The sequence below is a fragment of the Lithobates pipiens genome, unplaced genomic scaffold (assembly GCF_037356315.1).
Source record: "Lithobates pipiens isolate NorthernLeopardFrog02 unplaced genomic scaffold, aLitPip1_a1.2 Scaffold_3, whole genome shotgun sequence".
NCBI lineage: Eukaryota > Metazoa > Chordata > Amphibia > Anura > Ranidae > Lithobates > Lithobates pipiens.
Window position 1 is genome coordinate 149,972,683 of NW_027507790.1, and position 23,091 is coordinate 149,995,773.

General features: G+C 40.3%; 1 protein-coding gene across 4 annotated transcripts in view; it reads left to right on the forward strand.

Annotated features, from left to right (window-relative positions):
- The window catches only part of KIAA0825 (KIAA0825 ortholog), a 760,685-nt gene that overhangs the window by 256,480 nt on the left and 481,114 nt on the right, over positions 1-23,091 (forward strand). For all 4 annotated transcript variants that reach the window (XM_077462388.1, XM_077462390.1, XM_077462389.1 and 1 more), the window contains exons 10-11: positions 4,244-4,434; positions 17,441-17,623. In XM_077462388.1, coding sequence (XP_077318514.1) covers positions 4,244-4,434; positions 17,441-17,623 — 374 coding nt within the window. The remainder of the gene's footprint in view (positions 1-4,243; positions 4,435-17,440; positions 17,624-23,091) is intronic.

The window sequence follows — 23,091 nt, forward strand, 5'->3', positions numbered from 1 at the left end:
GAGACCACTTTAATCTCAGGGAGAAACACACTGCGTTCCCAAAAATATTGGGGTTATGGCAGCTAGCTGCTCAGGGATCCCTCGCATTCAGAAATTGTAGTGTCTGGAGTGGTTCTCCAGATCCTAAATTTTAGCAAGGGCCCCATCCAAGCACTCCTGAAGATCCTGAATGCTTCGCAGGTGTTGATTTGTGCAAGCAATAGTGGTCTGCAGTTTAGTTTCAACAACTTCAATCCGAGTACCCAAGCCCTGGATGTCCGCTTTAAAGCGGTAGTAAACCCGCAATTTTTTATTTATTTTTTTAACACCTGCAAAGCAAAAGGCATAATGAGCTAGTATGCACCGCATACTAGCTCATTATGAAATACTTACCTTAGAATACTTACCTTAGATGCGCGCGGGAGATTTCATTCCGGCCGGCCGGCCACTGCCGGATTTTCAGGCCGAGAATCCCCTTGTGCGCATGCGCCGCTGCAGTCAGCGGCGCATACCGAGGGGAATATCTCCTAAACTGTACAGGTTTAGGAGATTTTTTTTACCTACAGGTAAGCCTTATTATATTCTTTCCTGTAGGTAAAAGTTAAAAAATTGAGTATACAACCACTTTAATATCTGCAGTGATCTGAGCAGCCGTTCTGGCCAAACCTTGCTCCAGCATTACAAGAAATTTGAATTAATGGGAATGAGCACCCATTTCCACCAGAGATTCTGGGGTGACAGTTGGTAACTCAGGGCTAGGGACCAGTATAGGTGGCTGAGAGTCCAGGAAATCATCCATAATGCACTCAGTTAGGGACTCCTTGGAAGCTGGAGAGTCTCTGGGGGCCAGTGGGTAAAGGTCTGGGGAGGGAAAGGCCCTGACTGCCATCCATCTGCCTGTCTCCCCCTTCTGCAGCTGTAGGACCGGGCCTACCTCCTTGCTGTGTCGGTGGCATGGTGGCAATCTTGGTTTCTGGCTGTGAAGCTTGGGAAGGCGACAGAGGTCAGGACTGAGTGCGGTGGTTAGAACCACTGGCCATAAGGGATGCGGGATCGTCCCCGGGTGCAGATAGTATAGCTGGGGATGGTGATAGCCCAGTCTGATCGCTGAAACGGGACAGTTTTGGCAGCGCCAGTCTGGAGCTACTCATTCAAGTGGCCATCTTGCCGGAGCCCTCACATGCGCCCCTCTGTTTGTGTATTTTTAAAGAAATAAGCAAGTCTTCTATTTAGAGCCATTTTGTGAACACTACATGGGTTATTTTAGGCTACAGTCTAGAAAAAATAAAATATTAGTTATCAGTGGAATGTTGTTTTAAACATTGGGCAAATACCATTTGAGTCTTAAGGTATTACTTCAACCGTAACCTAATAAAGCACTCTAAGGATACAAACTTGGATGTAAAGATGTTTGTCATATTTTTTCTTTAGGTATTTTCTGCTTCATTCACACATTTAGCGAGTGGGTAACTGCCACTTCTAAACTGTTAAAACAGAATTTTTTTTTGCACTGGGAATGTGCAGTTTTTTGGCCTACTTTTATGACTAAGTCTATTTTCCAGTGTGATGTCTAAGCATCAGACCATACATATCTCCCCATGTTTCTGCTCTTAATAAACATAAGAGCAATCAAAAAAATTTTTTTTTCACTTTATCCCTGCTCAGTTCATGTCTGTTCATCCATATAGTTTTGCATTTGGTAAGTAATGAATAGCTTGCCAGTGTGTACATTGATAGGTGTACCTGCATGGAAACTCCATGGTCAGGTGGTGGTGGGTAACATTTTCAGGGATACCACACTGCTAAGTCACAAATAACCTTATAAAATGTGTAGCTGAGCCACAGATGGTATAATATTAACATTTTAAGGACACTGCAGTGCTGTGCTGGCACCTTGGTATATGGTACATGCAGGTATAGTATGGCCTACATGGTGATTTCTCAGTACACTGTGCTAATGAATCAGGGCTTTGGGTACAGGGACATTTTCTTACCTTTTAACCCTGTTGATAAAACTGACGATCATCAACTAGTCAAATATAGTAGTTCTCTATGGTTATGCACCAATTTCTGTGGTAGGAAGTTAGTCAGTGAAGTAATTTAAAAAAAATATGAATATAGTATGACTCTAATATTCATAATAGATTCTATAAAAGGCATACACTAGGTTACTAAATAAAATAAATATTTCTAAAGTCCTTCTGACTAGAAAATACATAAAACCTACAGCATTGCGAGCATCTGCAGGTCAATAAAGACCCCTCACACCGATGGAAGGCCTTAAAACCAAACTGGTCACTCTCTGTAGAGGGCTTTGGTAGTCAGACTCCAGGGGTGCTATGTACACTAAAAGGTCTATTAATACATGTTTTTCACACAAAACTCACAAATTTCACCCATGATTTATATTTTTCTAAGTTGATGTAAAAAAAATTGTGAATCCAAGCCTTGCGGAAGTATTTGCCCCCTTGAACTTTTCAACCTTTTGCCACATTTCAGGCTTCAAACATAAAGATATAAATTTTTTATTTTTTGTGAAGAATCACCAACAAGTGGGACACAATTGTGAAGTGGAACGAAATTTATTGGATTTTTGAAACTTTTTTAACTAATAAAAAAAAAATGAAAAGTGGGGCGTGCAAAATTATTCGGCCCCCTTGCGTTAATACTTTGTAGAGCCACCTTTTGCTGCGATTACAGCTGCAAGTCGCTTGGGGTATGTCTCTATCAGTTTTGCACATTGAGAGACTGAAATTCTTGCCCATTCTTCCTTGCAAAACAGCTCGAGCTCAGTGAGGTTGGATGGAGAGCGTTTGTGAACAGCAGTTTTCAGCTCTTTCCACAGATTCTCGATTGGATTCAGGTCTGGACTTTGACTTGGCCATTCTAACACCTGGATATGTTTATTTGTGAACCATTCCTTTGTAGATTTTGCTGTATGTTTGGGTTCATTGTCTTGTTGGAAGATACATCTCTGTCCCAGTTTCAGGTCTTTTGCAGACTCCAACAGGTTTTCATCCAGAATGGTCCTGTATTTGGCTGTATCCATCTTCCCCTCAATTTTAACCATCTTCCCTGTCCCTGCTGAAGAAAAGCAGGCCCAAACCATGATGCTGCCACCACCATGTTTGACAGTGGGGATGGTGTGTTGAGGGTGATGAGCTGTGTTGCTTTTACGCCAAACATATCGTTTTGCATTGTGGGCAAAAAGTTCGATTTTGGTTTTAATCTGACCAAAGCACCTTCTTCCACATGTTTGGTGTGTCTCCCAGGTGGCTTGTGGCAAACTTTAGACAAGACTTTTTATGGATATCTTTGAGAAATGACTTTCTTCTTGCCACTCTTCCATAAAGGCCAGATTTGTGCAGTGTACGACTGATTGTTGTCCTATGGACAGACTCTCCCACCTCAGCTGTAGTTCTCTGCAGTTCATCCAGAGTATTCATGGGCCTCTTGGCTGCATCTCTGATCAGTCTTCTCCTTGTCTGAGCTGAAAGTTTAGAGGGACGGCCAGGTCTTGGTAGATTTGCAGTGGTCTGATACTCCTTCCATTTCAAAATGATCGCTTGCACAGTGCTCCTTGGGATGTTTAAAGCTTGGGAAATCTTTTTGTATCCAAATCCGGCTTTAAACTTCTCCACAACAGTATTATGGACCTGCCTGGTGTGTTCCTTGGTCTTCATGATGCTCTCTGCGCTTTCAACAGAACCCTGAGACTATCACAGAGCAGGTGCATTTATACAGAGTCTTGATTACACACAGGTGGATTCTATTTATCACCATCAGTCATTTAGGACAAGATTGGATCATTCAGAGATCCTCGCTGAACTTCTGGAGTGAGTTTGCTGCACTGAAAGTAAAGGGGCCGAATAATTTTGCACGCACCACTTTTCAGTTTTTTATTTGCTAAAAAAGTTTAAATTATCCAATAGGTTTCGTTCCACTTCACAATTGTGTCCTACTTGTTGGTGATTCTTCACAAAAAAATAAAATTTTATATCTTTATGTTTGAAGCCTGAAATGTGGCAAAAGGTTGAAAAGTTCAAGGGGGCCGAATACTTTCGCAAGGCACTGTATGTGTTAATCCAAATGGACCCATGTTGCATTGAACATGTTGTTTCTAATTACACTGCAATATGGCATTAATGTATCATTGCTATCCTTTTCTTTTGCTGAAATGGAAGAATGTAAAAGATAACTGGATTGGATAAAAGACAAATTGCACTGCAGTTTTAACATATTTTATTTTTTACTTTATTTTTAGGGGGAGCGATGCTCATTTTCCATTCAGATGTGGCATTATTTCTGCTGTGGACTTCGCCATGATTTATGGACTGTTGTTTCACCTGTTAGTGCCCAGAAGATCCTTTCTGAAGTCCTGGAACAGACTTTGGCTCTGCTGACATTTAGATACTGCCAGGCTCACCCTAGCTACAAGCGAGCATCACAGATAAGGTATTGCATTGCTACATTGCATTGAACTGTAATCAGGATAAAGAGCTTATCTAGAGTTGGTAAATGGCATTGGTGGTGTCCATCCAACAGTCAGATGTTTGATTTCATTTTTTAAATGACATACAATTCTACATTTTGTGGAAAAAACCCTCCAGTGAAACAGTATACTTTACATGGATTTTAGCTGTACATGAAGCATGGAAAGTATTTCCAGAAAGTCCTTTTGCAGAAGATGCCCTAAATTTGGCCTTAAGGCCTGCACAGACCTCTGAGAAAAGCCGTGAGATGAGGGTTCTGAGGTTGTTCTGCAAATTAACAAAATGTTGCCAGAATACTTTTGCAATTTTCATTTCAATTTTTTAAACTTGTCTTTCTTCATTTCAATTTTTTAAACAGATTTAGAAACTTAAAGCAATTCCATATTGAAGTGGAAAAGTTTTAATTTTTTTTAAGAAAAGCAGCATCTTATAGCAGGACATCTATATACCAAATTCACCATGTATTTATGTTACTTTTGTTTATTTTTACTAATTATTTAAAATCCAAGAAAAAAGGTTGTATTTTCCAATCCCACCCCCCATCTCTGACCTCCAAGGGCCTTAATCAAATTTCACCTCACTTGATCACCGTCCACATATAATCAATCCATAGATGTCTATTCCTACAGTAATTAGAGAAAACATAGCTTTAAATATTACAAGGACAGTATGGTAAACCAACAATAAAACTTTCGGTTATATCATTGAAGGGGGAAGCCTAAATTTTCAACGCCTCACGTAGACTAGCATCTGCTTTTTTTCAGGAGCTGTGCTGAGGTATTGGTATACGACAATATAGAAATACAGTTAAAATATGGTCCCATTTCATATTTTTAAATAAAAATAGCACTGGGTAGTTGACATGGTAGAAATGCCTCCCGATGATGTCATAAGCTGTTTCTTACTACAAGAAAACCATAAAAAACACATTATTTTTCAGGAAATGCTCTAGGTGGGAGATGGAGAAATTTGGGTATAAATTTGAAACATGCCTATAAAAATCCTCAATATACATCATATTACAGAAATACTAACTTTAAATGTAAATGCTACATTCCCCAGTGTTAGTTTTTACAATCAGTATGTTGATAGTTTTCAGGTCAAGTCTAATTGAAATTGTCTATCAAAAAAGCGGAAGAACGGAGTTAAAACTAAAACACCACATCCCAATATTCATAAAAACAATAGGGGGCTTGAGGTAATGGACCTCAGTAATGGTGTAGTAAAGAAGGTTTAGAAATTTGACAATTCTCAGTGTTATTCGGTAAAATGAAAAAAATGTTTTTATTACAAACAATTATTTAGAAAGACAAACATGAGACACACATTCATTTTTATAAACAAATACAAATTGTTTACAAAAATTCCATTCATAAATGATACCACTTTCTCAACAGGTTTCGTTCATTTGAGCTTCTTCAGGAGATTTTCGATGTGGCCGCTAGTATACTATAAATCATAAAGATATATACTGACTATTGAAAACTCACGCTGTATAAATTCAAATTAATCTAAAGTAGATATTTCATACATGAATCAAAATATAAATATCAAAAAGAAACAATATGTACGTAAATGTTATCAAAATAAATATTTTATTAGTTATATTTATATAGATATAAAATGTGTTGAGTTTTTCTAATATAAGGTGTGCCAAGTAGAGGAAATATGCAGCGCACGAAATCCATGTGACGGTTTCAGTAATTGTAAGTTGGGCATTGAGGGAGGTATTTAGCTTCAATTGATATATTTACTTATGAAATCTTTAGCGTGTCCATTGTTGCTATATGTTTGTTATCCAAAATAAATACAGCTCTTGCAGTTGGTGATGCTATTATGACATTCCTGTAATAAAAGAAAACAAAAAAATTCCAGTAGACAAAAAAAAAATCAGTCTCTTGTAAAGTGCTCAGGTGCTCCAAATGAGTTTTAGAAGTGCTTAAGTGCTTCATATAAATATGCTGTGCAGTGTGCCACACTCACCATTGCACCCCCACTCACCAGATACAGTGAACCCTCAGCTTTGCAGTCTGGGGGTCAAACATGCTTAGATCCGGTGTTGGTAAGATAAGGACTCTGCGACTCCTCAGTAAGATTTCCAGACATAAAGGGTCTTGGGAGTAACTGGAATATCCACCAGGATCGATAAAAACAAATAGAGCTCATAGTGAAGTACTGCATAAAATGTTATTTATTATGCAATCATAAGTGCCACTTACAGGATTGCTAGTAAGACAAGCATGGGACAGAGAATTAACTCGTCCAGGTTCGCCGCAGCTTGGCGTGTGTTCCATGGAGGGCAGAAATTGTGTCAATGGTTAGGAAACCAGAAATATGTCAACACGTTTCACCCCTCCTCCTAGACATCATCAAGGACATGACTTGCACTAGCAATTTTGTAAGTGGCACTTGTTTAATAGGTTAAATTTTATGCAGTACTTCACTATGAGCCTCTACTTGTTTTTATCACGCCTGGTGGATATTCCAGTTACACCCAAGACCCTTTATGTTTGGAGATCTTACTGAGGAGTCCCAGAGTCCTTATCTTACCAACACCAGATATAAGTGTGTTTGACCCCCCAGACTGCAAAGCTGAGGGTCCATTGTATCTGGTGAGTGGGGATACAAGAGGGGAGTGCAGCACAGCATGTTAATATAAAGCACTTCTAAACTCATTTGGAGCACATGAGCACTTTACAAGAGACTGTGGGGGTTATTTACGAAACGCAAATCCACTTTGCACTACAAGTGCACTTGGAAGTGCATTTGCTCTAAATCTAAGGGGTAGATCTGAAATGAGGGGAAGCTCTGCTGATTTTATCATCCAATCATGTGCAAGTTAAAATGCTGTTTTTTATTTTCCTTGCATGTCCCCCTCAGATCTACAGTGACTTTATTTCCAAGTGCATTTTCAGTGCACTTTCACGTGCACTTGCAGCGCAAAGTGGATTTTCCTTTAGTAAATAACCCCGTCTGTTTTTTTTTTGTTTACTGCTTTTATCACAGGAATGTAATAATAGTATCATCAACTGCAAGCGCTGTATTTATTTTTAATTGACATTTGAGGTTTAGTACCTAGTGGACAGCACCTGCTGGTCCTTTCTAAATGTATACGTTTTTTCACATTCGTGATTTGTTACATAGCGTGAATAGTGTTTTGTTTTATATGTTTGCTATACTTACAGTGTGACTGATGAGGGCAAAAATCCATCCTATGGGAAAAGAGAATTGCACACTTGTTAGCACTAGGTGACACTGTTGCTTTAATGCATATAATCTTTAAGAAGGATTTCTGTCACTTATACCCTGCTTTAGTGAGGATTTAGCCAGGGCATTTTATAAGCAATACTGCAGATGAGCAGTTCTTCAGCAGATCTCTATCCTTTACACTATGAATAAATACATAGAATTTCACTTGGGATTAATGTACATTGGATGTTCAGGGACAGAGAAGGGGATTAAATGTGCTGTTTTAATAGGATAGGAAACCTATATGATTATTATTCTTTATCCAATATAATTAATTTAAGAGCATGAATAATTTTGCAAGGCTTTGTTGACAGTTTAACTGTTTGCACTAAATTGCCATTCTTGTCCTTGTCCTATATGTATACCGGATGATATATTTGGACTGGCATCAGTGATCATCAGTACTGCAACTGCATTCTGTGTGAAGAGATTTCATGGCTGGATTGACTTTTTTTGCCTTTTTCACCACAGATAGGTCATGTCTTCTGATGTAGGCAGCATTCATATTTAAAATGAAATTATGAGAAGAATAAAAATGTACATTAGTGTTGTGGTCTACCTCCTGCATTAGCACAGCAGTGTATATTTTTCTGATTCCCCGATTATATTTACATATAGTTGTATTTCCTGTTGATCCTGCCAGTAGATCTTGTTATTTTCTACTACCTGTAACAAGATAACAATGTTCTGCAGGAAAATCTTGCAGCAACATTGTTACCTCGGTCAGGGTAGACTTATATGGATTTTAAGTAAGTGACAAGCTATGTGGATGATACTTTATTATATCTTAGGGACACATCTTCCTCCCTACAATTAGCCATATGGATAATTGACTGTAGTGTCTGCATGCAGTGGCAAAGTTTACCCAACATGTAGCTTGCTGGTCACCGAAGTCTACACATTCAAGCAAATGGGGAAGTGCCGCAAATGCCCCACAACCACGTGCACATGGTTGTGTCACATTTGTCTGATTTATAACTCTTATAACTAAAATAATAATTTATATATGTGCAAAAAAGGAAACCTATAAATGCTTCTCATAGAAGTCCACATGTGAAGTGCTAAATTTATTTTTGTTGATCTGATCTTAACCACTTAATGACCGTCTCACGCCAATATACGTCCGCAGAATGGCATGGCTGGGCACAATCACATACCTGTACGTGGCTCTTTAAGTCCCCAGCGGTGGGTCGGGAGTGTGCCGCCGGCGGCGCGCTCCTGACCCGGTCCTGAGCTCCGCAACCGTGGCCGCAGGACCAGCGTACCCGATCGTCGCTGGTGTCCCGCGATCGGGTCACAGAGCTGAAGAACAAGGAGAGGTCTGTGTAAACAAACCTCTCCCCGTGCTTTCTAGTGTGGCTGTCACCGATCGTCTGTTCCCTTTTATAGGCAAGGATGATCAGTGACGTCACATGCCAGGCCACGTCCCCTACAATTAAAAAAAAACATAACGTCATACATAACCCCTACACTGCCCCCTAGTGGTTAACTCCTTCACTGCCAGTGTCATTTACACAGGAATCAGTGCATTTAAACAGCACTGATTGCTGTATAAATGACAATGGTCCCAAAAATGTGTCAAAAATGTCCGATGTGTCCGCCATAATGTCACAGTCACAGTAAAAATGGCTGATCGCTGCCATTACTAGTAAAAATAAAAATATTAATAAAAATGCTAAAAAGCTATCCCCTATTTTGTAAACGCTATAACTTTTGCGCAAACCAATCAATAATCGCTAATTGCAATTTTTTTTACCAAAAATATGTAGAAGAATATGCATCGGCCTAAACTGAGGAAAAAAACGTTTTTTTATATATTTTTTGGGGATGTTTATTATAGCAAAAAGTAAAAAATATTGCATTTTTTTCAAGTTTGTCGCTCTATTTTTGTTTATAGCGTAAAAAATAAAAACCGCAGAGGTGATCAAATACCACTAAAACAAAGCTCCATTTATGGGAAAAAAAGGGCACCAATTTTGTTTGGGAGCCACATCGCACGACCGCGCAATTGTCAGTTAAAGCGATGCAGTGCCGAATCGCAAAAAGGAGCCTGGTCTTTTGGCCGCAAATTGGTCCGGGACTTAAGTGGTTAAAAAACGTCACCCAGAAACTAATGTGATTCAAGGGGTTCATGCTGCCTGCTTTTGTGAATCAACTCTACTGTGGCAGACTTGCTTGCAATAATAGTAATTTATAAGTATTAATGAAAGTGAGACTTAACTAAACAACACAAGGCCCTGATCAGGGGTCTCTTCAAATCTTGCAAAAACCTTTGTCCCATTTAACCCCGAGGTGCTAATTTTTAATAAAACTGGGTAAAAATTCACCTTTTTTACCTACTTATATTAGTGACTCAGAAGGTACAAGAATGGAAAAACTAACATAATTCAGTGAATTGTTTTATGTACAGAATTAAATATACTCTTGTAGCTGGTCAATAAAGAAAAGTAACAGTTATCATTAGATCCTCCTTTTCCCAAAACTATTAATGCAGTTATTTGTGAAACATTATTGCAGGACAGATTTTATAAAATTGTTTCCTTGGTACTTTCATGTGCACTTGTGAAAGCATTCTTTATTAAAATGTACCTGTGCCCTCCATTATCCACATTATGGATATTAAAGTTTTTACTAATTCCTAAAGTGATTTTAAAGGTAAAATAAAAACAAACAAACAAACATGTCATACTTACTTGCTCCATGCAATGGTTTTGCACAGCGCAGCTCTGATCATCCTCTTCTTGGGTCCCCTGTTGGTGTTCCTGGCTCCTCCCCCCTGCTGAGTGCCCCATAGCAAGCTGCTTGCTATAGAGGAACTCATGCAGGCTCACTCCCGAGCAGCATTCTGTGGGTCCATTGACACAGAATGTGGCTTGGTCCCATCTCTTGCTCCCTCCTCACTGGCCAATGACTCCCACTGCTGAGTCAAACAATGAGTAAAGAGAGAGAGAGCAGCAATGCTGCTCTTGTGCATACGTTTGGATCAACATCAGGCTCAGATAAGTATAAGGTGGAGCAGGGAGTGGGAATCTGCATGCAGAAGGTTTATTACCTTAATGCATAGGATGCATTAAGGTATAAAACCTTCTGCCTTTAGATTCACTTGGCTGCAGTGCATTAACCTTTGTTGCATTATAGAAAGTCCATTCATTTGTCAAAGCACCAATACACTCCCAAAAATATGTATATGCTATTTTTAAAAATGCTGCACCCCGCAATGCAGGGTAGTGCACACTCAGGAGCATTGGCAACGTGCATTGAGTACCATTCAGAAGTAAATACAGCATTGCACATAATGCACATTATGGTTTTGCAACAGTATGAATCCAGCATAAAAGAGCTTTTAAACAAACCATCACTGACCTCTCTAGCTTCATATACTGAGATGTAATGCATCCTCAAATTTTCCAATAACTATACAATTCTTTAACTAGTGTAGGACTTCCCTGCTGATGCAATACCCCCCTCACTCCCCAGCAATTCTCAGCTCTGCTTAATCAAAGTTGGAGTTGTTGCTGCCAAAAAGAAAGCTGTCTGACTCTGGTTATCAACAACACCCTTTAGACAGGAAATATAAAGGTACAAAGTAACAGATTGACTTTTGTACAACCAGGGTTCCCATATATGGATCATAATTCAGGGAGGTCCCTGCTGAACTGGACACATTGGGGATTATTTGCGAAAGGCAAATCTACTTTGCACTACAAACTGCACTTGAAATTGCACTGAAAGGGCACTTGGATGTGCAGTCACTGTAGATCCGTGGGAGAAACGCAAGGAAAATAAAAAACAGCATTTTAGTTTGCACATGATTGGATGATAAAATCAGCAGAGCTTCCCCTCATTTCAGATCTACCCCTTAGATTTACAGCGACTGCACTTCCAAGTGCAATTTCAAGTGCACTTTGCACTTGTAGTTTGCACTTGCAGTGCAAAGTGGATTTACCTTTCCTAAATTGTGTTCCATGTATGGCTAGCTTAAGGGCTTATGAACACAGGTATCCATATAGATCATAGCATTTAGAAGATGCAGTTTGATGTTTTCTGCATTAACACTGATTGTTCTATGCAGTGTGTTGTAGCAATGAACTGTAAATTCCCTGTGCTTGAGACACTCTGTGTATAATAGAGGTTATTCAACACTGTTTTGTACAGATCAGAATACATCCAAACTGAAACAATTTACAATTTTTTTTTATAATGGATATGATGTCTATGTGGCTATCCCCTGGTTCTGAACAAAAGAGAGACGTGGAAAAAACTACTGAAAGAAATAAGATTTAAACAGCTGAGCCAAGTTATTTTTATGCATACCCTGAGCCTATCAGTCTCTATCCAAAATACAGGTGGTTTTAGGTAGTGGCCTTCTTTTAATTCATCTGCAGTGTTTAGCACCACAATGTACTAATCTCTCCAGCTGGTGCACATTGATGATGCGTATTACAGTAATGCTCTAAAATAATTAGCTGCATCTTAAGTTAACCCTTTCTGTATTAGGAAATGGAATTATGCCATTCAAACAGAAAATGATGCCATATATCTCTATAGTGTAGGCGGCTTAATATTTATGTCTGCATATTGTATATTTCCTCTATTTATGTTCAGTATGTAAAATAGAATGAAGTTGTCATGCTTCATCATTTAGTAATGGGCTGTTTACATTTCCTGCCGAGAAGTGAATAAAACGTTCTTCATAAATCAAGCATTGATGTGTTACAAATTCTTGCTGACATTTTGATGTACAGTACATAATAACGTATTGGGATTGCCGAGCAGTTTATTTATACATACGCTAAACAACAGCACACTCCATTAGACAACTCTAATTATTCATTGATTTGTGTTATGTATTCAAGCTACTGCTTAATTGAAAACTTTCTTTAAGTAAATATCTTCTTTACAGATTACGTGTTCATTTGTAAAAATTATAGCAATGAGAAACTTCATAGTTTCAGATTCAAGTGCCTAGTTCTTTAAAAACTTCCTACAAATGTTAGGGAAGGAAGCTGAAATGTAGCTTAGGGGATAGCACTTTTGTCTTGCAGTACTGGGGTCCTCTGAATCTTATCTAGGATGTACTCAGAATGGAGTTGGCATGTCCTCCCTGTGCCTGTGTGGGTTTCCTCTGAATGCTACAGTTTCCTCCCACACCCCAAAGAAATGCTAGCATGTTGATTGGTTCCTGTCAAAAATGACCCTAGTATATGTATGTATGCATTGGAGGTAGGAAGCTTAGATTAGAAGCTCCTTGAGGGCAGAGACCGTTGTGAATGTAGTTTTCTTTTGAATGGGGGGAGCTAAGATAAGGTGAATATTGGCTTCTGATGGGCCTGCAACTAAAGTGAACCTGTTGGTTTGCCCTGCATAGATGGGTAGGAGAATTTCCTTTTAGTGTTCCAGTCATACTTTGTCATTTCCCTTTAAATGATCACAGGGAATAAGGAAAAAAAATCACCCCAGTAAGGAAACTAAGGCTTTATTCCTTCCAATTGATATTCGAAAACCGTTTTTCTGTAGTTGGTTCACCTATGTATTTATTGGGAAATCAGTGAATATATTGTTAACCACTTGCCGACCAGCGCTCGCCGATGTACATTGGCAGAATGGCACAGACAGGCAAATGGGTGTACAGGTACGTCCTTTTAAATTTGCAGCCGTGCCATCGCGTGCGCGCCAGTGGTGGCGCACATGCCAGCCAGAACCCCCGTGAGTCTGATCATGGGTTCCCATGGACTCAATCGCCGAAAGCATACCCGCGATCACCTCATGGGGAGGAAGAACAGGAACAAGCATCTCCCCATTCTGCCTGACAGTGTCACTGATCTCTGCTCCGTGGGATCAGAGCAGAGATCAGTGATGTGTCATAGACAGCCACGCCACCCACAGTTAAAAACACGCCCCTAGGACACACTTAACCCCTACACTGCCACCATATGATTGTAGCAGAGATCAGAGTTCACTAACGCAAAGGCCCAGCCCCCCACCATTAGTAACACGCCCCTAGGAACACTTAACCCCTACACTGCCACCCCCTGGTTAACCTCTTCACTGTCAGTGTCATTTACACAGGAATCAATGCATTTGTATAGCACTGATTGCTGTATAAATGACAATGGTCCCAAAAATGTCCATTGTGTCCTCCATAATGTCGCAGTCACAATAAAAATCGCTGTTCAAATACCACCAAAAGAAAGCTCTATTTGTGGGGAAAAAAGTACGCCAATTTTGTTTGGGAGCCATGTCGCGCGACCGCGCAATTGTCAGTTAAAGAGACACAGTGCCGAATCGCAAAAAGTGGTCTGGTCTTTGGCCTGCAAAATGGTCTGGGTGTTAAGTGGTTAAATAATCCTAGTATATTTGCCTAAAATCCACCTTTACAAACTGTAAGTGTACCAAAATCCTCTGCATACAAGAAAGCATGCTAAAACGGATTATTCCAGTCTGGCTGTAGCATTACATAGTATTTATAAACTACTTGTATTATAGTCTCACTGATGACCAGAGTGGATATTGTGCAGTAGTTACAGAAAGGTAAAATATAAAGGGGACCTCGGCAATGGGGTAATGCAATCTGTAATTCAACTACCAAGCTAGAGGAATAAAAGGAATCTACTGTATATTGCTGCAGACAGCGGAGAGTGTTTTCACACTATGACTGTATATGGTGATGGAGAAGTTTGTGGACACAGGTTCCATGAACAGTATTTCCAATATTTTGGCAGTTAGAACAGCTCATGCGTATGACATTTTTTTTTCATTCCCCACCTCAGAGGAAAGCTTTATTAACCACTTCCTGACTGGCACACGCCGATGTATGTCGGCAGAATGGCACGGGCAGGCATATTGGCATACAGGTATGTCCATTTTAATATGCCGTCCTGCCATCGCGTATGTAGAAGAATACGTATCGGCCTAAACTGAGGGAAAAAAATGTTTTTTTTATAAATTTTTGGGGGATATTTATTATAACAAAAAGTAATAAAATAAAATAATGCATTTTTTTTCAAAATTGTCGCTCTTTTTTTGTTTATAGCGCAAAAAATAAAAACCGCAGGGGTGATGAAATACCACCAAAAGAAAGCTCTATTTGTGGGAAAAAAAGGACGTCAATTTTGTTTGGGAGCCACGTCACATGACCGCGCAATTGTCAGTTAAAGTGACGCAGTGCCGAATCACAAAAAGTGGTCTGGTCTTGAGCCAGCAAAATGGTCCGGTCTGAAAGTGGTTAAATAAGTATAGAGGTACATTGAAAAAGCAGAGTTCTCATAGGATCATGCCATGGGTGGAATTTTAACAGTTGTTGATACAGTACAGAATTAGACATGACAATTTCAGAACTTGTTTCTGATAACCTTGGATTTGCCCACAGTAGATCAAAGAAGGTGCCAGTGACCACCTCACATTTGGCACGGAGTGAGCTATGAGTAGGTTTATACCTGCAGATATGAATTGAAGTGAGAGTGCAGAATGTACAGCTATTTAAGTTTGCAAGAATCCCTCGGTGAAAACCATTGGTGAAACAACAGTGCTTAATATTAATCATTATCTAGTAGGGGCCTATGTCACCCTCCCATGAGGCTTTTTTAGAAAAACACACCACTCTTGACTGTGAGTTTATCAGATGGTATAGCATGGAGATAACCTTAATTTCTGGCTGGTCAGCCAGGATTCCGTAAATCTTATTTTCTGTACCTGTGCAGCGTGCCTTCAGTTGAAAGTACATATGTTGTGGGAGATTTTAAATTGGTCACAATATTCAGTCTTACCACATGCAAGAATCTTGCCTTGATATGTATTCCCAAATCTGTACCAAATCTTTGAATGAGGAACAGATGTAAACTCTGGTGATACATTGTTATTTCAAAGTGAAGTTTGGGCATTGATTGTTAAGATGCAAAGTTTTGAGAGCATAGTGTCACATACTTTAAAACTTTGATCTGTAATTTGTCAGAAGTGGGTTTAGGAAATGCATCCCTGTACCAATGGGATATTAAGAGGAATGGAACCCGGAAACAGGGTTGGTTGTATTGACTTAGATAACTGGAGAAATCTGTCAGATTCTATAGTCGTTTAGTTAGTTATTTGTGAAAGCTGTGAAGCTACAGAAATACAGGTTTAGGTCTGGCAATGCCAACTGATCACATTTTAGAGGTCTTTTCAGTCTAGACCAGGTCTATGTATGTTGTTTTTTTGCCCCACACAAAGGATATTAATAGAGACTCCATAATGTTAAAATACCTAAGAAGTATATACTGTATATTGGAGAGTGCCAAAACATATAAATCATTTTTGATGACAGCATCATTTTACTTAAGATCACTCTTCCCAGGACCCATGGTTTGGACCATATTTGAATTGTAATTTTGAGTGTCTCTGTATTTAATTGCAGATATTCTACAGGGTCTTCAGATAAAAAAAATACCCAGGCATTTAACAAAGTTTATTCTGACAAGTGGCAATGCCTCACATTCACAGCCAGGAGGAAAAACATCTAAGGGTAAAATTTGGGATTCCAATTAATAGCAGACCAGAATATTCAGGAAACTGGTCCATAGTCTCCAAAGCCACCTGACGTGAAGGCCCCTGGTCTGTCATATATTGTAGCATGTCATCTGCATACAGGCTCACTGTATCTACAGGTGACCCACATTTTAGGACTTGCATGCCTGGGTGTACGTAGTATAGTAGCAATGGTTTAACTAGTATTGCATATAATAAAGAGCAAACCAGGCATCCCTGACAAGTTCATCTGGATAATGATAAAGCATCTGAGGTTCAGCCATTAATGCTGACACCGGCTACTGGTTTACAATATAAAATATCAGGCAAAAAAATAGGGCCATACCTGAATGAGGGCAGAAACCAACAAACTTTAATTCTACGGAGTCAATAGCTTTTGCCGCATCTAAGCTGACCACAACTCCCTGGTGCCCAGCTTGTCATGGGCAGTTTGAAGGTTAGCATAAAAATTGATTAAGAAGGTAAACATATTAATTTTAAATGCTTACTTTAGATTGAAGCTAAGAAAAACAGCTAAATAAGCCACTGAACTACATACATTTTCCTGCACAGATTTTGAATCCTGTTTAGCCTTGTGCTTCACTTGCCCTTTGCCACACTACATAAACAAGGCTGTACCCTGCTATTTTCTTAGTTTTCAGCTTTATCTGCCACCTGCCTGCTCAATAGAGCTAAGTTAGGGGTCTATTTACTAAAGCTATAGAGTGCAAAACTAGGCTCACTTCTACATAGAAACCAGTCCGCCTCCAGGTTTATTTCCAAAGCTTAATTGCATAAGCTGAAGTTAGAAGCTGATTGGTTTCTATGCAGAAGTGAGCCTGATTTTTCACTCTCCAGCTTTAGTAAATGAACCCCTTAGAGTCAGATATGGGTTCACTTTGCAAGGAACAAGAAACTGAAGCTGAAACACTGATGACACTGGTCTATAAGATGTTACAAATGTATGCATTTATTGCAAAACTGGCAGAACAGAATTACAAATATTTTGCCAGATACAGTTTATTTGCATTTCAATTGTATTTCTAGCTGGTTGCCTGGAATCCTATATTACCATCAGAACACAGCAGTCACATAAGGCATGACAGGCTAGGGGGTAAAAATGTGTCAAACACAACAATTTTTGAGGTGTAGTTTATGCACCCCTCTTATTGAAAATGTGAAAATAACACTTGTTACCTTTACATTTTATCTTATTACAGGATTGATGTCTTGGCCATTCTTTCTTGTGTAGAAAACTTGCTGTGGTCAGTATGTAGCACAGTTCCAGAACTCATCAAGCCAACACAAAGTTACAGAGATGTGGTTTTTAAGATACACAGTTACTGTGACCGTCTGCTTATGGTTCTGACAATTTCTACAGCACCCTTGGAAATCTTGTCACAGTAAGTACTGTAATTAAAATGTACAAAAGAAACTCTTTGACATGGCCAAAGCGCTCAGTGGCATTGCATTACCCTATCTCTGGCAGATACCGAATCTCTTTGGTCTGGGGAACCGATTTATAGGATGGATCAAAATATTATACTCTGCCCAAAGCTACCATTTTAACTAATGGTTCCCAATCCGAAACTGTTTTCTCTTCATATCGGAACACGTCAAGGGTATCCACTTTCCCCTCTCCTCTTTGCATTGGTGACTGAGCCACTGGCAGTGGGTATTCAGGAATCTGATTCGGTTACTGGATTCCAGGTAGGGGAGAGAGGAGATAAACCATCCCTTTATGCTGATGATGCACTGCTCTTTTTGGGGAACACTATTAGATCTCTATCCTTACTTATGACCACTATTTCAACATTTGGTTCTTTTTCTGGAGTAGTAATTAATTCAGAGAAATCAGTGCTCCTACCCCTAGACTCTAAATAAGTGACACTCCCTCAGTGTGCAAGGCAGATCAGAATAGTGGCCTGTTTTAAATACTTGGGGGTATGAGTTCATCCCATAGTAGAACATTATTTGAAGTATATTTTACAGCTAATACTGGACAAATCTAAGCTTTAAGAGTAAAGCCTGGGGCAAATTACCTCTGTCTGTGTTAGGTAGGGAAAATCTTTAAATGATTTGGACACCACAGCTGCTGTATGTAATGCACAACTTGCCAGTATGGATCACTCATAAGTGTTTTAGAAAAAGATAGACTCTTTCTTTAGAATGCTTATCTGGAAAGGTAAAAATCCCAGAATTTATTTACCTATTTTGCAGTTACCTAAAGATGGAGGGGGACTAGCTGTTCCTCAAACAAGACTCATCTTTTTGGCTGCACAATTGCCACATTTTGTGGGTTGTGGCGCAATGAATACAAGGGACCCCAGTCTGGCCATTCTCTTACCTGGGCTTCTAATGCTGCGTACACACATAGCCAACTATCCGGCATACTAAGTCTGGCAGACTTGCGGCCAGACTGTCCGTCCGACTTTCCGAATGGGCTACTTGCCCACACACGGCACTTTTTCAGCGGACTAATACGGCGGACTAAGTCCGCCGTACTATCCCCCGTACTTTTGAAATGAACGGAATCGCCCACACACGCGGAGGAAAGTCCGCTCATTTCGAGCGGGTCTTCAGGTAGGCGGGGCCTGCGAAGGAGACGTCGCTGGCCCCGCCACCTGGTATGGACTTAAAGGGGAACCCCAACGCCGCCCCCAGGTCCCCATCAGACCCTTGTCCGTGCACTCTACCCGGCCAGCCAGGAAAGGAGGGGGACGAGCGAGCGCCCCCCCTCCTGAGCCGTACCAGGCCACGTGCCCTCAACATGGGGGGTGCCTTGGGGAAGGGGAGGCCACGTGGCCCCCCCACCCCAAAGCACCTTGTCCCCATGTTGATGAGGACAAGGGCCTCTTCCCGACAACCCTGGCCGTTGGTTGTCGGGGTCTGCGGGCGAGGGGCTTATCAGAATCCGGGAGCCCCCTTTAATAAGGGGGCCCCCGGATACCGGCCCCCCACCCTATGTGAATGAGTATGGGGGTACAATGTACCCCTACCCATTCACCTGTGAAAAAAGTACAAAAAAAAACACAACACAGGGTAAAAATCATTTATTGCACAGCTCCGGGGGTCTTCTGTCTTCAGGGGGTCTTCTCGCCGGACTCCTCCACTATCTTCTTCTTGCTCTTTTGCTAGCGGAGGAGCCCGGCTTTCTTCTTCGCCACCGCCCTTCTTCCGACTTCGGGGGTCTTGTCCCCCTCTTCGGTTCTTCTGCCGGGCCACCGCGCCTTCTTATAGCTCTTTTACAGACGATGGCCCGGTCTTCTGTCGCCGCTGTCATCACTGTCGCCGGTGGGAAGATTGGAGTGCAAAACTACTTTCTAAGTTCGCCGTACTTTCGGGTCAAAAAAGTCTGCTGGAGGCTACACACGGGGGGGATTGTCCGGCGGACTTGAGTTTGCCGGACTTTTCCACCCGATTGTTTGATCGTGTGTACATGGCATAAGTATCATTTGTTGGCTCAGTTGGAGGCAGATGGGCTTTTGGGACTTTTTGCGCTGCCCCACTCTAGTTCTCATGGCCAAAGTTTGGGACGAGATGAGGAGGATTATGCAGTATGAAGAGGTTTCACACTCTCCCCCATTTAGGAGTAGGGGCATTTTGAAGAACTAGGTAAGTTGCAGGGCTTTGATGGGTAGTACTCAAGGGGGGTCAAATTTTTTCACCAATTGTTTTTGCTTGGCCAATTAAAATCATTTTTAGGATATGCAACAGGAATTTGGCATTCCTGCTCACAGATTTTTCCAGTATCTTCAGCTCCAGCACACCCTTTCAGTCCAAGCCAAACAGACAAAGTATAATCCTTACCCCATTTATAGATCTGTATGGACATTATATCCTCTCTATTGGATAGTTACCTCGGTAATCTTCAGCTACTTGGCAGGAAAGGATGGGAAAGATATATTGGGGCACTAGACAGGGAGATTTGGCAAGCTGTCTTAGAGCAGGTCCCGGTGTTCCTTTCACCTATGCAAAGACTGTCCCAACTCTTTGTCATACATGCGGTGTATAGAACGCCACAAAAGCTATATCAATGGAACCGCAGGGCAAGCCCAGATTTTCATAGATGTGCCGTATCCCCTGCGGATCTTCTACACATTCTTTGGGGATGCCCCAAGCTAGTAAGCTTCTGCCATCTTGTTATCCATACCATTAACAGGACATTCCAGATAAACCTGTACAATGACCCTCTAACATGTATACAAGGATTTTTGGATGAGGCAAACTTTACTCCACGAGCTAGGACTTCCGTTACTGGATTGTTATTCCTGGCCCGTAAATGTATTACAAAAAATGGCTTTCTCCTCTTCCCCCCTACATTTGAGAATTGGCGTATGCGGGTCAATTCTACTTTACTCAGAGTGTGACACATTTTACAACGAGGTACCCCACACAAATTTAACAAGCTGTGGGACCCATGGATGCAGGTTCCCAGCCTGACTCCCTTAGCTTTAGTGTCCATGCAGATACTTCACTTTTAATACTTGCCAGAGTTGCTCGATCTCTTCAGGTGATAGCATAGGTGTATACTTGGATGCTTACTGGAATGCCTGGCTAGCTGGTGTATATGGTCCTTGCACACTGTAAGAGGGAACACTTTAGTTGAATTGTATTTATAAAATTAAACTGGTTAGGGCAGCTGTATTTTGTTTTGTTTTTGTTTAGTTTGTGATAGAGCTTTATTGCTCCCCTTTTTTTTCCTATGTGAGCAGAGGGGAAAAAGCAGCATTACATATACTCTGTGGATATTTACTTGGAATTCTTGTTTTGTATGCGTCTCTAAAATTGTAGCATTCTTCTGTATATGTCTGCTTGTGGATACTGCCTATTGATACCATATTATGGGAATGTAAGGCTGTGGATGTTTTGTTGTGTTTTGTTTTCTATCTTTCTTTTTTTGTTTTTGTAAAACTATATAACCTTTATTAAAAAACAACTTTTGATTAAACTAAATATACAAAAGAAAAATATGATTAGAACTGGACACTCCCACAAAGGGATTTGGCTTAATATTATTGTTTTCAAATGATCAATTGAAACTTGTCCTAACGGTGCAATATTAGCAAATGGTCACATCTGGGTATTTAAAAATGAATGCCGATTTGTCCACTAATTTTCATTAGCTAGTTTTGCTAGTTGCAGATTTTATGCAGATTAGTGGAATATGACCTGCTATCAGTGTAGAATTCATTCCTAAATGCAAAGGGGGAAAAATTGCAGTAAAGATAATGTAGTGGAATTAAACCCTTCTCCATTCCATCCAAGACTTTAAAAAAATATAAGTGGAGTTTCATACCTCCATGTATATTTGCCTTATGTAATGCAAATAGAAACCTTTATTTGAACAATACCATAATTAAATAAAGCATACATGTACAGTGTTTATAACATGAACACTATGATCAGTTGATGACTTATTAATCATGGTTTAACTAACTAAATAGACACACATTCACATGCTGCTAATAATTAGACATGAGGTAGGTTTACTGATGTGAATTTCATTAAATTGTACGTTATATAAAGGAAATAGATCAGCAAAATGAAAAAAACACCTTTCTATCATTTGGATTCCATGTGATGTGAAATAAAATCCCATATGAAATCTCATTCAAGAATGGATTGCAGTAAATCTGCTATATTTGACCGTTATAATGGTAAATGTCTACTTCAAGATTCTTTTTGAGGCTAGAAAGAATCTTTGTCAGCTTGCCTCTTTGGTATAAGTTCACATTTTATTAAGTAACATGGATAGGCAATTGACAATCTAAAGCTGATGTGAGGTGATGAGTGGCAGGGAAATAAAGCCATCTGACAATGACTGTGCCTTATCTGAGCGTTATTCTCTGTATACTCTGTAAAGAACACTGGATTTCACTATGATTTCTAAAACATCTGCTCCTTTTTCCTGAAATACTTCACATCAAGGCACCTGTGCTGGTAAATGTGCAAGTGCTGTAAAAAATAAGAAAGACGCTGAACAGAAAAAGCCAGTTATTTTATTGTGGTACAGTTGGAGAAGTTCATTAAGTCTTCAAAGACTTTTCCACAATGCTGTAGACGGTGCAAAACTTTTTGGCAGGTGGTGTTAGTTTTACTGTGTCAGATTTTGATGCTTATATATATATATATATATATATATATATATTGTAACCTGGGGGACGGGTAGCAGGTATAAAGCTCCCTGGGATGAGCAGTTTCTCAGGCACAGATACCATGTCCAGAAATGAAGTGACCAACAGTGCTGTGTTTATTTGTGGTATATACAAGTCCATATACAGGTGCTGTACAGTGCTCCAGAAAACAAAATAAAGGGCAAAGTAGCAAAACACAAAACCTAGCCGTGTCACGGCTCTAGCAATACAGTCTGCAGGCCCTCACTACCAGGCTGAACAAGCCTAACGCTTGTCAGTCTCTACAAAGAACTGTTTAACAGGTTTTACCAACCTTACTCTCTTCACAGACGAACTTGGTGTGAATGTCCCAGGCAGAGAGCAAAGGCTGTCTGCTCAGGTGAGCCTAAATTAGCCTGGGGAGGAGGACCAAGACCCGAACTGGATCACAGATTCCTGAATATGTATGAGAGGAGCCTGGGAGAGGTATAAACCCCGAACAGGACTTTTCCTGGCTCTCTCTGGGACGCTCTGCTACATATCCTCCCCCCTTGTTTCAACCCCAGGGTTGGAACACCTGTGGCCCAACAAGAGTAAACACGGGACAGGGCATCTACATTCCCCATCTCAACACCTGGCCTGTGTTTTACGGTGAAGGAGTAATCCTGTAGAGCCAAAAACCACCAGTTCACCCGTCTATTAGTCTCCTTCTTTTGGGCCATCCACTTCAGGGGAGCATGGTCAGTTATTAACTC